This window comes from Oncorhynchus mykiss, chromosome 9, assembly GCF_013265735.2.
Source record: "Oncorhynchus mykiss isolate Arlee chromosome 9, USDA_OmykA_1.1, whole genome shotgun sequence".
Lineage (NCBI taxonomy): Eukaryota > Metazoa > Chordata > Actinopteri > Salmoniformes > Salmonidae > Oncorhynchus > Oncorhynchus mykiss.
The window spans coordinates 46,735,886-46,753,061 of NC_048573.1; the positions used below are offsets into that span (position 1 = coordinate 46,735,886).

The 17,176-nt window shown below is 44.7% G+C and overlaps 1 protein-coding gene across 1 annotated transcript in view; it reads right to left on the reverse strand.

The window, feature by feature from the left end:
* Positions 1-17,176, reverse strand: part of LOC110532229 (synaptonemal complex protein 2) — a 62,246-nt gene that overhangs the window by 16,324 nt on the left and 28,746 nt on the right. The window contains exons 27-33 of the mRNA XM_021615941.2: positions 16,852-17,023; positions 16,311-16,375; positions 15,828-16,010; positions 15,307-15,484; positions 14,236-14,525; positions 3,505-3,819; positions 3,118-3,175 (exon numbers count right to left, since the gene is read on the reverse strand). Of these exons, the coding sequence (XP_021471616.2) occupies positions 3,118-3,175; positions 3,505-3,819; positions 14,236-14,525; positions 15,307-15,484; positions 15,828-16,010; positions 16,311-16,375; positions 16,852-17,023 (1,261 nt within the window). The remainder of the gene's footprint in view (positions 1-3,117; positions 3,176-3,504; positions 3,820-14,235; positions 14,526-15,306; positions 15,485-15,827; positions 16,011-16,310; positions 16,376-16,851; positions 17,024-17,176) is intronic.

Sequence of the window (17,176 nt, forward strand, 5' to 3'; positions counted from 1 at the left end):
TCCGACGAAGAGGCTATGGACATCACATGCCCTGCACCAAAGTCAAGGACAGGACAGAAACAGGCTCTCCGAATAGATTCCCTTGTTCATGCGTGGTTTGGACGGACCAGTCATCAGCACTATCTGCAGTGTCTCTATTCACATGACTCTCTCCTAACACACACACCATAAGTTGCTGCTACTATTTTTTTGTTTATCTCACTATTCAGCCACTTTACCCCAGATTGCATACATATAACTCTCATCTATCACTGATATCATTATTGATATTGTTCTTGTACATACTGTATATTTTATTTATATTGACACTATCTTTTTCTGATATTGCTACAATGCAAGTAACCATTTGGCTGTACCTTTTACACCTTCTGAAGAGACCATCCAGTTAGCAAGACTGAGGAAAATATTGATAGCTAAAATTAATATTGATGTGTGATCGTAACACGATTTTGTGACATACCACAACAATATCATGTGACCGTATTAAGTGTCCACCACATAAATATATGGCGCATGCATCTGTTAATGCACTGTGCATTGTGCAAAAAAAAAAAAAAAACATTAAAAAAAAACTCAGGTTTCATGGCCTTATCACATAGTATTCCATACATAAGTTAAGTGCATGTGTAACAGTATATAAAGTATGCTAATATAATGGTGTGAAGGCATTTGGGCAATGGTGTAAAGTACTTAAGTAAAAATACTTTAAAGTACAAATTAAGTAGTTTTTTGTGGTATCTGTACATTACTTTACTATTTATATTTTTGGCAACTTTTACTTCACTACATTAGTAAAGAAAATGATGTACGTTTTACGCCATACATTTTTCTTGACACCCAAAAGTACTCGTTACATTTTGACAGGAAAATTGTCCAATTCACACACTTATCAAGAGAACATCCCAAGTCATCCCTACTGCCTCCGATCTGGCACACTCACTAAACACAAATTCTTTGTTTGTAAATTATGTCTGAGTGTGCCCCTGGCTCTCCGTCAATAAAAAAAAATGAATAATACAACTGTGCCATCTGGTTTAATATAAGGAATTTGAAATGATTTCTACTTTGTGGCAGACGGCAGGGAGAGGTGAGGGGAGTGGTTATTGAGGGGAGATATCTTGCAGCCTGCTGGCTCCAGCCCCGAGCCTTATATGGACTTCCTGCCCCAACGAGGCGAGCAACTGCAAAGTAGGCTTACCTGGCAGAAGTATATCATGAGTAAGTATAGCATTTGTATCTATTTATTATTTGCAAACTTTGCAATGAAATTAGCAGCAGCAGAACCATCACTAGACCAGCAGATTAGACGGCACATTCCTCAATTGCTAGATGTGCAATTTAAAGTGTTAGTTTTCTTCCACCCCAAAGAAGGTATTCTGATGCGATTTATGCTTTAACATGGACTCAGAACATCCAATTGTATTGTTTCTCTATGAACCATTGTAATAGAGAGTGAAAAACTAAAAAATATATAAAACCAGTTCAAATAAAACTGAGAACATAAGTTTGGAAAATATAAAACATTATTTAGGGTAAAAAAAAAATAATGTTTTTATAGGGCCCCCTTGGAGTTGTTTAACCATTATTTTACCAGATATATCTTGTACACTAAAGACCCAGGGGAGAGAAGAATGTAAAAAAAATGTAGCTTGCGACATGTTTTATTTAAAAGAAATAGCTCTCATGCTAGAAAAGGTTGGAGACCTAGCTAGCAAGCAATCTGCTACTTATGTATGAACACTCATCCTTGATCCAAAAATAACACGGTTACTGTATGGGCTTATTATGTTAGTGAGTTTATTTATTTAGTTTTCCGAAGTGTGCAATCTGCATAAAGCAGGCCATGTGCTTGCAATCATAAGATTGTTAGCTAGCTAAATTAGAATGTGTGACTAAAACCAGTGTGGCAAGCATTTTCAGTCATCAGCGCATGCCATTTGCAGTTGAACTATATAGCCAATAGATTTTGTATTGAATAACAATGTAACTGACATGATGGTTTCAGCAAGAAAACATTGTCTTAACGAACAGCTAGCACATGCTTGTCATAACCATTAAGCTATAAAAGAACATAACACACTTTAATTGCAAGGTTGCCATAAGGTATTTGTTTTCGTAAAAAGCACTGTAGTGAATCCACTCAATAAAAATGCTGACGCTGACACCTATTTGGTGACATTACAAACTGCATTTCACTGAATTGGTTGTGAACTTGTGACTAGCGACGTTTCAGATTTACTTTGAGAATAAGTTGAATTAATTCAGCCCATGTTTATTAGTGTGCTTGTGGTGCTTCAGCACAAACACTTCTGCATTATTATCCACTGCCATAGATGTTTAAATTGTACCTATACAAATGTAAATTGAACAAGTGTTTTGAATTTAGTTTGATATTTATAAGAGGATATAGTTGTTTTTGGTGGTCATCATGTAAACCCCCACAAATATCTTAAATAAGATGAACTGTAATATTTAGAAATCATAATTTAATCCTTTACAGCAGGGTTTTCCAACAGGTGGTTTTACTTGGCACCCTATGTTTTCTGTGCAAAAAATTATAATATTCATTTGGAAATAACACCAGGAAATCAGCTTCAAGTGATTTGAATTTTGGAAATCCGTTTCCAAGTTTTCCCACACATAAGAGACACGTGATCGTATACAAATGTAAGCTAGTTTTGAAACTAATATGTTTTAGTAAAATATTTTATCCGTTTGGGCTTATTGTGGTCAATTTGCAGTGTATAAATTTGTAATTATGTTCCGGCCTCAAGGCCATCCGCTCAAGAGAAAATCGGCCTGTGGCTGAATCTAGTTGATGATCCCTGATTTAGAGCACAATTTGTGCCTAAAAAAAAAGTTTTTCATTCCAACTCTAAAAGAACAATATATTGGCAGATATATAGGTAATTGTTAACTTTTGCCTCCCTAAAATCATTATCGGACCCAAAAATCCCAAATTGATCGGGCTATAATAAACCAGCCCAGACGATGCTAGATTACAAGATCAGCTGAATGAACAATTTCTCCACATTATTACCACCCATCTTTCTCTTTGTGGACACTGGTGTTAATAAGATAATTTTCTTTCAGAGCGTTACAGCTGTGGTCTTTTACCTGACAGGTGAAAGCTGCGTTGATCCAGCTTGTGCCTTCGCTCAGAGTATGGGGTTTTCTAGGGGAAACACAGTCATACGTTAACCCAGAAGTTTGCGTTAGAAATATGGTGTTGGTCCTTTTGACCAGATCCCTATGGTCATAAATTGTGCACTACATAGGGAAAAGGGTGCTATTTCAGACACAGCCCTACAGTTATTTCCTGGTTATGAAGTGCTCGGGCAGACACTGCAAATTAGTGCCTACTACCCATAAACCCTGTTTCCCGGACACAGATTAAGCCTAGGTCTGGGCGACAATGCATGCTCATTGGAGAATCTACATTGAAATAACTTTTTATTCTGGGACTAGGCTTAATTCTCGCAAACTGGCCCTTAGTATCCGTACCTCCAGTGCGGTTGTCAGGGCTGCCGGGTTGACCACCTCCACTCGGGTCGATGACATCTCTGACCTGGACGAGGACTGGCTCAACTTCACTCTGGAGACAAGTGACTCCTTGTCGAAGGACTCGGGCAGGCCCAGCTGGCCTGGGGAGCCAAAATGGAGGGCGAATTGATCAGTCTCTCCTGGAGAGGGCTGTGATTGGAGAAGAGGGGAGGGCAGCACTGACTTCTGGAGGGCCGTGGAGGTCAAGAGGAGCTGGGAGGGAGGGCAGAGGAGGGGAGACTGGGCTGGGGAGAGAGCAGGCTGGATTGGGCTCAGCTGGGGTGGCAGAAAGGAAGAGAGAGTGAGATATGTAGAGTATGTGGGAAGCCAATTGAGTTGGTCCTACAAATCATACATTTTTTTAAATAATATTGATAACTTAAAGATTGTACAGTTTCTTTCAATTTTTGCCTAAAATGACATACTCAAATCTAACTGCCTGTAGCTCAGGACCTAAAGCAAGGATATGCATATTATTGATACCATTTTAAAGGAAACACTTTGAAGTTTGTGAAAATGTGAAATTAATGTAGGAGAATATAACACATTAGATGAAGTTTACATACACCTTAGCCAAATACATTTAAACTCTGTTTTTCACAATTCCTGACATTAAATCCTAGTAAAAAAGCCCTTATTAGATCAGTTAGGATCACCACTTTATTTTAAGAATGTGAAATCTCAGAATAATAGTAGAGAATAATTTATTTCAGCTTTTATTTCTTTCATCACATTCCCAGTGGGTCAGACGTTTACATACACTCAATTAGTATTCGGTAGCATTGCCTTTAAATTGTTTAACTTGAGTCAAACGTTTCAGGTAGCCTTCCACAAGCTCCCCACAATAAGCTGGGTGAATTTTGGCCCATTCCTCCTGACAGAGCTGATGTAGCTGAGTCAGGTTTGTAGGCCTCCTTGCGCACACACGCTTTTTACATTTTCTATAGGCTTGAGGTCAGGGCTTTGTGATGGCCACTCCAATACCTTGACTTTGTTGTCCTTAAACCCATTTGCAACCAAGCTTTAACTTCCTGACTGATTTCTTGATGTTGCTTCAATATATCCACATAATTTTCCTTTCCTCACGATGCCATCTATTTTGTGAAGTGCACCAGTCCCTCCTGCAGCAAAGCACCCCCAAAACATGATGCTGCCACCCCCGTGCTTCACGGTTAGGATGGTGTTCTTTGGCTTGCAAGCCTCCCCCTTTTCCCTCCAAACACAACGATGGTCATTATGGCCAAAGAGTTCTATTTTTGTTTCATCAGACCAGAGGACATCTTTGTCCCCATGTGCAGTTGCAAACCGAAGTCTGGCTTTTTTATGGTGGTTTTGGAGCAGTGGCTTCTTCCTTGCTGAGCGGCCTTTCAGGTTATGTCGATATAGAACTTGTTTAACTGTGGATATAGATACTTTTGTACCTGTTTCCTCTAGCATCTTTACAAGGTACTTTGCTGTTGTTCTGGGATTGATTTGCACTTTTCACACCAAAGTACGTTCATCTCTAGGAGACAGAACACGTCTCCTTCCTGAGCGGTATGATGGCTGCGTGGTCCCATGGTGTTTATACTTGTGTGCTATTGTTTGTACAGATGAGTGGTGCCTTCAGGCGTTTGGAAATTGCTCCCAAGGATGAACCAGACTTGTGGAGGTCTACAATTTTTTTTCTGAGGTCTTGGCTGATTTCTTTTGATTTTTCCATAATGTCAAGCAAAGAGGCACTGAGTTTGATGGTAGGCCTTGAAATACATCCACAGGTACACCTCCAATTGACTCATGATGTCAATTAGCCCATCAGAAGCTTCTAAAGCCATGACATCATTTTTTGGCATTTTCCAAGCTGTTTAAAGGAACGATCAACTTAGTGTATGTAAACTTCTGACCCACTGGAATTGTGATACAGTGAAATAATCTGTCTGTAAACAATGGTTGGAAAAATGACTTGTCATGCACAAAGTAGATGTCCCAACCAACTTGCCAAAACTATAGCTTGTTAACAAGACATTTGTGGAGTGGTTGAAAAACGAGTTTTAATGACTCCAACCTAAGTGTATGGCAACTTCCGACTTCAAATGTAAGTACATTATTTACCTTCAGAGGTGAATGTATTAAACCAGTTGCCATGATAAGTTTGTTGTTGTGCATACTCCTCAAACAAGTGTGGTATTTTTTTCACTGTAATAGCTACTGTAAATTGGACAGTGCAGTTTAGATTAACACACATTTAAGCTTTCTGCCCATATAAGACATGCCTATGTCCTGGAAAGTTTGCTGTTACTTACAACTGTCATGCTAATCACATTAGCACACGTTAGCTCAACTGTTCCGGTATAGGGACACCGATCCCGAAGAGGTTTTAAAAAAGGTAGTGAAAGATTATCACACCTACTTACAGCAAAATTGTAAAAAAAATAATTCTTAAGGTTTCACGAGAAAATCAATTCATCCCAAATGATGAGGAATAGCCCATCGCTACAGTAGAATCACATCTGTCACAACAGTAGTAGACATTCTCATTAAATGTGACTTGTATAGGGTGAATAGTAAAATATCTTCGGCAGCGAGAAAGAATCACAGCCATAGCCTACAGTTCGATCTACAGTTTTCAAAACATTTCAATACTATCGTGCAACATGCAGGATGCAACATGCAACATGTAGGCTACGTTCAGTTCGTACCAATACCAGCTACACACACAGCACACAATAGGGATGGGGGGAATTGACATGTGAATTGTTTCCGCGGGCTACGGTCACACTTCCTCAATTCAACAACTATCAAGTAAAAAATACACCTATAAATTCCACCTCAAAGTTTTTTCCTTCACTATTTGACTGAATAATTCAACTTCTGTCGATTGTGGGAAGAAAATCTATCCATTTCTCCAACTGTTTATTTTTGTAGACAAACAGAAATCCCAATGAACAGAATATATTTGGTGACAGAGGGGAGGTACGTGCAGCAATGTTGCCTCCCGCTGCTGGGAGTACACGGGCTGGCTGGGCACCCTGACACTGATGGCCCAAAGTAGAGGGAATTAGGGGAGAGTGCCAACCAGTTGTGCAGGCCACATAAAGGGAGCACCATGGCACACCGCAAAGAAAACCGAGAGAGAGGCAAGGAGTGAGCCTACGGACGGGAACGAAGCTCCCGGGGGTAAGGAGCTGAATCTGAGAAGGACTGAGCCAAACCTAAGTTATTTTGTTGTTGACTAGTAAAGTTGTGTTTTCTGACTAGAACCTCCCCGTCTCTGTGTTCATCTCTGCACGCTCAACCCAAACACCCCGCGGTTTACCAGATACGGTGGAGAATGCGGGCAACTCCGTAGCTTTGGGCGCCGTGGGGTTGTGGTAGCGCAACTCATGACTCCAATATTAGCAGGCAGTGTTTAGACTGTCCACTTTGAAGAGCTGAGCTATATAAGGAATGGAACATATAGGACCAGGTCCCCGCTACCATTATAACCTATACAGCTGTCAAATGTGGGCGCTAACAAGCAAGAACTGAGATGGAAAGATAATGGTGGAGAAAGGTCAAGGGAAGCTATTTTCATATAGAGGGAGGGGACTCTATACGTTACGCAAAGACAGAATACTATAAAGGCAGGACTCTGTAATATGAGAATTTAGTCTTTTCCATGGAAGGGCTTGGCTATGTTACATCTGTAATAAAGTCTAAATTGAATTCACAAGTTCCGGTATCTGTGCAAATATTTAACTAAAGATATTCCACAACAGGGTCAAGCGTACCGAGATTACCATGGAGGAACTGGTGGCTCAGTTTATCCTCAGCCAGCAGAAGCAACAGGCGCTAGAGGAGCAGCGCCAACAAAAGCTCAGACTGGTAACGGAGGTAGCCCAGTTGAAGGGTGGGATGGCTCAGGAGTCTAGAGGAAGATGACGTGAAGATATATTTGTGCACCTTCAAGAGGATGGAGCAGAAGGAAGGATGGCCCAAGCGGGCTAGCCCTTTGGCACACTGTCTCTCCGGGAAGGCCCAGAAGGCCTACATCGACTTGAACGCCGACCAGACGGCAAATTATGAGGGACTCAAACGTGAGATCCTGAGCCGTTATAGATTCAGCCACGCACGCCGTGCACAACTGGTCCAACACTGGGACTTTGACTCCACTATCTCCCCCCGTGCCCAGATGAGCAACCTGGTGCGCCTTGCCAAGGGCTGGCTACTGACCAAAGTACCATCCAGCCCAATAATCGATAAGGTCGCCCTGGATAGTTATCTTCGGGCCCTCCCCTACAAGATAAGGAAATTGCTGACCGCGGTGGAAACCCACCAGAACCTGCTAAAAGAGGCCCGGATGAAGAGTGGACTCGGGGAGGAGGAAGAAAAGCACAGAGAGGAGAGGGTCTGAAGGGCTCCCGGATAGAACCGGCCGTGAAGCGGGAGGGTGACCCAAACCGACGACAACATCCACTGCTGGACCTAGATCTGAGGTGCTGCTATGAGTGCGGTGAGCCAGGACACGTTGCATGTTGTTGCCCTGGCTGGGAGGAGTCCATGCCCTCCGCATCCCCCCAGCTCCGGGTAGACCCGGATGGAGAGTTATGTCACCTCCTGTTCGGCGCAGACCCCTCAAATTGTTCCAGTACGAATCAATGGCGTCGACACCAGCGCTCTGCTGGACCCCGGCAGCATGGTGACCCTGGCCCAACCGCAGTGGCTCACACGAGAGGGAAAAGACGAACCGGGGGACGAGGAGATGACAGTGTCATGTGTACATGGGGACACAACGAGGTACCCAACCATGCCGGTGCGGATAACCACCCCAAGCGGGGAGTGCTAGATGCGAGTGGGGGCTGTTCCTAACCTGCCTAGTCCCTTTCTCCTCGGTAGAGATTGACCTCTCTTCCAGGCACTGTGGAGGACGGACCCTGGGGAGGCACGTGAGCGAGGTAGGAAGGAGAGGAAAAAGGACGGTCGCCTGCGCAACCCACTCCCTGCTGCGCGAGTTGTCCACTGGGGTTGAGTCGTACCAGGAGGAGGGAGACAACCCCGCACCGGGAAGCGAGCCATCGTCCAAGGAGGACCTCAGGCTCCCCTTTATGGAGATGGAGGCACCCGACGGACCACCCAACACGGGAATCCTCACGTGACAGTTCGGGATTGTCCAGTTAGAAGACCCCAACCTCCAGAATGCAAGGGACCAGGTAGTCACGGTGGACAGCGCACTATCAACCAGGGTAAATGAGTGGCGCTACCCCCACTTCACCATCAAGCATAATTTATTTTATCAGGTCGTAAAGTACAAATGGGGAGACGAAAGACTTGTTACTCATACCCACCCAGTATGTTAGAACTGTCTTGCAGCTCACCCACACCCACCTGCTCAGGACACACTTGGAGGGCGCACCGTGGAGGACTACTGCCGTACCTGCCAGGAGTGCCAGATCACTGCTCCGAGGGCACATTATAGAAACCGTTTGGTTCCCTTGCCCATTATAGGGGTGCCATTTTGAGCAGGTGGCGATGGATCTGCTGGGTCTGTTGGTGAAAACCGCAAGGGGACACCAATACATCCTGGTAATCATGGATTAAACCACCTGGTATCTGGAGGTGATCCTGCTACGCATGGCGGCAGCGCAAGGTATCGCACGGGAGCTCTTTCATTTATTCAGCCAGGTGGGTATTCCGCGAGAAATCCTGACGGACCAGAGCACTGCGTTCATGTCTCATGTAGTGAAAGATGTCTGCAATCTTTTACGAATCAAACAGGTGAGGACCAGTGTGTATCATCCACAAACAGACAGGCTAGTTGAACGCTTCAATAAGACCCTAAAGCAGATGCTGAAGAAGGTCACCGAGAGAAACGGAAGGAACTGGGACCAGCTGCTGCCCCAGTTGATGTTCGCAAGGTACCCCAAGTGTCCACTGGGTTCTCCCCCTTTGAGCTTATGTATGGCCGTGGACTGCTGGGCCTAGCCAAGGAGGTCTGCGAGGACCAACCAACCCCCCCCCTTACAGCGTGGTGGAACATGTGGAGGACATGAGAATGAAGGCGATTTGGCCAGTGGTGAGGGAGAACATATCCCAGGCGCAACGCACTTAGGAACGTGTATACAACCGGGGGGCCCAACCACGAGAGTTCCACCTGGGTGAGAAGGTCTTGGTGCTGATCCCCACAAAGGAGAGCAAATTCCTGACTATGTGGCATCGTTGAGCAGGTAGGCGACGTCAATTATAAGGTCCGCCGGGCGGGGAGGAAACCCCACCAGCTTTACCATGTGAACCTACTGAAGTGGCACGCATGAGAAGCGCTGTGAGAAACATGGACCTGGCCACAGCAGAACCCACCCTCTGTCGAAATGGGGGAAGACCTCAGCCCGCCCCAACGACAAGCGCTCTGAGAGTTGGTCCAGCAGAATACGGCCGTGTTTTCTGAGGTGCCGGGGTGCACAGATCTCGTGGAACATCATATCCACACACGTACTGGAGAAAAAGTGCATAAACAGACATACCAGAAGCCCAGAGGGCGGCGGTCCAGCAGGAACAGGGCTCCAGCAACCTTTCAGCGTCCTGCACCCGCACTGTGAGTAGGCTGCTGCTTATTGGGATGATATAATCGTGCACAGTGACATTTGGGAGTCCCATCTCTGAAGGTTACAGGCTGTGGATGTGCTGATCGCGAACCCCCAAAGGTGCAAGCTGGACTATGCCAAGGTGGAGTACCTGGGCTATCAAATAGGCTTTTTTTTTGCCGCCATTAGGGAATGGCCAGAGGCAGTTGAAGTCGTTCCTGGGATTACCAGGCTACTACAGTCGATTTGTACCTAACTCTGCCCCAATAACTTCTCCCCTCACTGACATAACGAAGGCACGCCTACCCCAGAGGGTGCGATGGACGGATGACACAGAGGCAGCTTTATAGGCCCTGAAGGATGCGCGTTGTTAGCACCTGGTACTCGTCGCCGAAGACTCCTGGTCCAGACAGACGCGTCTCACACGGGTAGGGGCCGTCTTGTCTCAAGAGCAGGGAGGAGAGGAGTTTCCCCATCATGTTTGTCAGCAGGAAGCTCCTCCCGAGGGAGAACTACTCCATTGTCAAGGAGTGCCTCACTGTGAAGTGGGCACTGGACACCCTCAAGTATTACCACCTCAGGAGGAAGTTCACTCTAAATACTGACCATGCCGCCCTTGTGTAGACGGTAAGAGGTAAGGGCACAAATGACCGCGTCACAAGCTGGTTCCTGTCATTACAGCAATTTTCTTTCGGTCATCCACAGGTTGGGGGCCCAGCACAGCAATGCTGCCACCCTCTACAGAGAGAGGCAAGGAGTGAGCCTATGGAAGGGAACGAAGCTCCCGGAAGCATGGAGCCGAATCTAAGAAGGACAGAGCCAAACTTAACCAAATAACTTATGTTTATTTTGTTGCCAAAAAAAGTAATGTTTTCTGACTAGAATCTCCCTGTCTCTGTGGTCATCTCTGCAAGCTCACGCAACACTGCACTGTTTACCACAATATATATATATACAGTCGTGGCCAAAAGATTTGAGAATGACACATTCATTTCCACAAAGTTTGCTGCTTCAGTGTCTTTAGATATTTTTGTCAGATGTTACTATGGAATACTGAAGTATAATTACAAGCATTTCATGAGTGTCAAAGGCTTTTATTGACAATGATATTAAGTTGATGCAAAGAGTCAATATTTGCAGTGTTGACCCTTCTTTTTCAAGACCTCTGCAATCCGCCCTGGTATGCTGTCAATTAACTTCTGGGCCACATCCTGACTGATGGCAGCCCATTCTTGCATAATCAATGTTTGGCGTTTGTCAGAATTTGTGGGTTTTTGTTTGTCCACCCGCCTCTTGAGTATTGACCACACGTTCTCAATGGGATTAAGGTCTGGGGAGTTTCCTGGCCATGGACCCAAAATATTGATGTTTTGTTCCCCGAGCCACTTAGTTATCACTTTTGCCTTATGGCAAGGTGCTCCATCATGCTGGAAAAGGCATTGTTCGTCACCAAACTGTTCCTGGATGGTTGGGAGAAGTTGCTTTCGGAGGATGTGTTGTACCATTCTTTAAACATGGCTGTGTTTTTAGGCAAAATTGTAAGTGAGCCCACTCCCTTGGCTGAGAAGCAACCCCACACATGAATGGTCTCAGGATGCTTTACTGTTGGCATGACACAGGACTGATGGTAGTGCTCACCTTGTCTTCTCCGGACAAGCTCTTTTCCGGATGCCCCAAACAATCGGAAAGGGGATACATCAAGAGAAAATGACTTTACCCCAGTCCTCAGCAGTCTAATCCCTGTACCTTTTGCAGAATATCAGTCTGTCCCTGGTGTTTTTCCTAGAGAGAAGTGTCTTCTTTGCTGCCCTTCTTGACACCAGGCAATCCTCCAAAAGTCTTCGCCTCCCTGTGCGTGCAGATGCACTCACACCTGCCTGCTGCCATTCCTGATCAAGCTCTGCACTGGTGGTGCCCCGATCCCGCAGCTGAATCAACTTTAGGAGACGGTCCTGGCGCTTGCTGGACTTTCTTGGGCGCCCTGAAGCCTTCTTCACAACAATTGAACCGCTCTCCTTGAAGTTCTCGATGTCCCGATAAATGGTTGATTTAGCTGCAATCTTACTGGCATCAATATCCTTGCCTCTGAAGCCCTTTTTGTGCAAAGCAATGATGACGGCACGTGTTTCCTTGCAGGTAACCATGGTTGGCAGAGGAAGAACAATGATTCCAAGCACCACCCTCCTTTTGAAGCTTCCAGTCTGTTATTCAAACTCAATCAGCCTGATCGAGTGATCTCCAGCCTTGTCCTCGTCAACACTTACATCTTAACAAGAGAATAACTGACATGATGTCAGCTGGTCTTTTGTGGCAGGGCTGAAATGCAGTGGAAATGTTTTTTGGGGCTTCAGTTCATTTGCATGGCAAAGAAAGACTTTGCAATTAATTACAATCACTCTTCGTAACATTCTAGAGTACATGCAAATTGTCATCATACAAACGGAGGCAGCAGATTTTGAAAATGTATATTTTTGTATAATTCTCAAAACTTTTGGCCACGACTGTACAGTACCAGCCAAAAGTTTAGACACACTTCATTCAAGAGTTTTTCTTTATTTAAAAAATTTCGTAGAATAATAGTGAATAATAGTGAAGACATCAAAACAATGAAATAACACATATGGAATCATGTTGTAACCAAAAAAGTATTTGAAGAATCTCAAATATATTTTGATTTGTTAAAGAAGGCACCCTTTGCCTTGACAGCTTTGCACACTCTTGGCATTCTCTCAACCAGCTTCATGAGGTAGTCACCTGGAATGCATTTCAATTAACAGGTGTGCCTTGTCAAGTTCATTAGTGGAATTTATTTCCTTCTTAATGCGTTTGAGCCAATCAGTTGTGTTGTGACAAGGTAGGCGTGGTATACAGAAGATTTGGTAAAAGACCAAGTTCATATTATGGCAAGAACAGCTCAAATAAGCAAAGAGAAACTCGGAAAATTTCAAGAACTTTGAAAGTTTCTTCAAGTGCCGTCGCAAAAACCATCAAACACTATGAAACTGGCCCTCATGAGGACCGCCACAGGAAATGAAGACCCAGAGTTACCTCTGCCCGAGAGGATAGGTTCATTAGAGTTACCAGCTTCAGAAATCTTCAACTAACTGCACTTCCGATTGCAGGCCAAATAAATGCTTCAGAGTTCAAGTAACAGATGCGTCTCAACATCAACTGTTCAGAGGAGACCGCGTGAATCAGGCCTCCATGGTCGAATTCCTGCAAAGAAACCACTACTAAAGGACACCAATAAGAAGTGACTTGCTTGGGCCAAGAAACACGAGCAATGGACATTAAACCGGTGGAAATTTGTCCTACGGTCTGATGAGTCCAAATTTGAGATTTGTGGTTGCAACCGCCGTGTCTTCGAAATGCAGACTAAGTGAAAGGATGATCTCCGCATGTGTGGTTCCCACCGTGAAGCATGGAGGAGGAGGTGTGATGGTGCTTTGCTGGTGACACTGTCAGTGATTTATTTAGAATTCAAGGCACACTTAACCAGCATGGCTACCACAGCATTCTGCAGCGATACGCCATCCCATCTGTTTTTTGTGCTTAGTGGAACTATAATTTGTTTTTCAACAGGACAATAACCCAACACACCTCCAGGCTGTGTAAGGACTATTTCACCAAGAAGGAGAGTGATGGGAGTGATGCATCAGATGACCTGGCCTCCACAATCACCCAACCTCAACCCAATTGAGATGGTTATGGATGAGTTGGGGCACAGAGTGAAGAAAAGCAGCCAACAAGTGCTCAGCATACATGGGAACTCCTTCAAGACTGTTGGAAATGCATTCCAGGTGAAGCTGGATGAGAGAATGCCAATAGTGTGCAAAGCTGTCCATCAAGGCAAAGGGTGCCTACTTTGAAGAATCTCAAATAGAAAATATATTTAACACTTTTTTTTGGTCACTAAATTATTCCATGTGTTATTTCAGTTTTGATGTCTTCACTATTATTATACAATGTCAATTATTATTCTACCATTTTAATTTTTTATTTTTTTTATTTTTTTTACAAATAAAGACAAACCTTAGAATGAGTAGCTTTGTCCAAACTTCTGACTGGTACTGTATATATTATTTTTATGTATTATTTATGTATTATTTTTATGTGTCAGAAGGCCCATTGGTGCAGTATCAGCCTTGAATCTTACCTCTAAGGCACTGGGTCTCTGGGCGCGGAGGCCAGGAGTCTTGCCAGTGGGAGTAAGGGATGGGAGAGAGGGGAGGGATGGGAGAGAGGGATCCTTAGCTTTGCGGTCACTCTTCCTCCCAGGGGCGCTGTAGAAGGAGGAGGGCTGGAAGCCCGCGCTGCTGCGAGGGTGTTCGGGGGGCAGCTCCAGGGCAAGGGGTGAAGAGGGGCCGCTGGCAGGGGAGGCGGACAGGGAGCCCTGCGGGGTGAGGGGCGACCGGGGTAAGACTATCAGCGACCTCTCGGATGCAGCTATGTGGGGGTCAAAACACAACCGCAGATGCTCAGACAGCTGGCCAGGGTATTCGAGGTCAATAGTACATAGATACTTTTCCTCATCCACTTACAGTAAATATGTTTTATATCTACTACACCCCTCAAATTCACATCTGGACCTTGAAGCCAGTTCCACTTCTTTTTATTATTATTCCCCTCTAATCAGGAACTGATTTAGACCTGGGATACCAGCTCGGTGCAATTATCAGGTAGAACAGAAAATCAACATTTCTTCGGACTTCGCAGGGTAAGATTTGAATACGCCTGTACTACACTGAAGTTAGTGTTCGATTCAATCCGTAGCCCTGAAGACCTGCGCTACTGTCGAACAGAAATGTAAAGGTCAATGTTCCCATGTTGGCGGAGACTGCATTCACAGTAAACGCTGCATATGTAGGCACAATCGCAAATTACCTTTAAATTGCACTACAGAGCTGATCTTCAGTGCAACATATTGAATTAAGCCCTTAGGTTTCTTAAAGTGATTGCACCAGGGATAAATAACTAAGGGGTGAATCCTAACTAAGTCCAATTTTCACTTAGTCATGCATTGATGTCAATGAATAGGAGAATAAGTGAACATTTTCCAGCGATTGCATAGTGCCAACAAGAAAACAATATGATAATTATTTTCAATGATTGTAGACAGAACCACCGAATTTGAATCATTATATGGACAGAATACACAGGTGAAAACCAGTTTCAACTGGTCCTTGGTTGGTGTAGGTGGGCTGGGTTTGCCGTGGGTTTGCCTTACCTCTCATCCTCTCGATGGCAGGCGGGGAAGGATTGAAAGAGGCCAGCCGGGCAGCCCAAGAAGACTCTTTCGGTACATTCGTCTGTTCCTTGGCCGGGGTGGTTGCCTTTTTCTTCTTCACCTCGACAGCCTCTTGGCAAACCTTCTCAATCTTTTCCGCTGGTCCGATGGAGCGCTTCTGTTGGGAGAAAATAATCCCATAACATACTTTTATTACAAGTTGGTCATGTAAAAAGTGGTAAAAAAACAACTATCCATTATTTATTCCACAGCAACTAAATGTATTGTGATCTGATTGATTTTAGTCTGCCATCTAAACTAAAATATAACAATGTAACTGATTTCACCTTTATTACTTACTACCAACCAAAAAATTATTATGTCTAGAAGAAGCGTAACGTGAACTCGGAGATACATTGCCTATATTATTTAATGAATACTTTATTTCATTATTCTATTTAAATCAGTAATAGAGCCTAATCATGGGGAAAGGGCATATGTGTGAGGGAAGAAAGCAGGACCTTAGGAGCTGGCGGCTCTTCAGTCTCTGATTGGCTGGCGCTGTCGGGCTCCCTGTAGCTCTTGGCATTGGTGGCGGCGGCTCTCTGGGGCCTCCTGGCTGCTTGACTGGTCCCTGCCGCCACCAGTGCCGCTCCACGGTTCTCTTTCTGCTCTACACTTCTCTCCTTCACCCTCTGTCTCTTCTGAAAGGCGAGCATGACACACTGTGGCTGACAGAGGCAATGCTGACTGATACAACCATACAAGTACAATTCCACCCATCACTCACCCATTGATTTGGATGTGGAAGCCCATTTTAGGAATCCTATTTCTAGGTTGCAACAGAGCAGTAGTAAGGATGAAAAGTTGATTAACTCACTTTGGATTCTAAGGTTTCAAGATACAAGGCTGGTTCCGATTCCCCATCCCTTCTACCCGAAGTGTGCACTAGCTCATTGAGATTCCCCCTCGTTGATTTAAAACCATTGGATTGTCAGTCTCACCTTCTTTGGCTTGGCTTTCTCCTTCACAGGCTTGGGTGAGCTAGGTGGTAAGTCTGGGGACTCATCTAAAATAGAAAAGAGAGAGAGATAAGGTAGCGGCAGGTCGCCTAGTGATTAGAGCGTTGGGCCAGTAACCGAAAGGTTGCTGGATAGAATTCCCGAGCTAACAAGGTAAAAATATGTAGTTCTGACCCTGAACAAGGCAGTCAACTCACTGTTCAACAGTAGGCCGTCATTGTAAATAAGAATTTGTTCTTAACTGACTTGCCTAGTTAAATAAATAAAAATATTAAAAGGGTGTAGGCTATGTTTGACTAGTGAGTTCACTCAACGTAACAGACACAGACTGATTAAAACTATAGGACCAAACCATACAGTGTTGGCTTGGATTTATTCTTTTCACATTGTCCTTAAATTTCCAGCACAGTTCCAGCAACTATGGTGGATGCTTAACCAGGCCAGCCCAATACAGTTTGGCTTGGCTCGGTTAGGTTTGGCTCAGTAGTGTGGAAAGGTTAAGTGACGTATCGTGTGAGCGTACATGTGGTGTTGGGGGCAGGAGGGTGGAGCCGGGGCTGACGGCTGTAGTCGATCACTTTGGGCTTGGGCTTCCTGCTGGACTCTTTGAGCCAGCTGATCTCCATCATGGCGTCTGTGTCTGTGTCGCTGAACAGGTGCTTCTTCACGTGGCGCCGCGGAGCTGCTACCTGGGACTGCATCGACAATTCAGTGAGGTGCATACACACATGGGTACACATACGCAGGTTTACAAATGTATACATACGCGCACACACAGTCTCACACACACACACCCGACAAGAGTACAGACACCTTCACACACCGAGATAAGAGAACCACACACACAC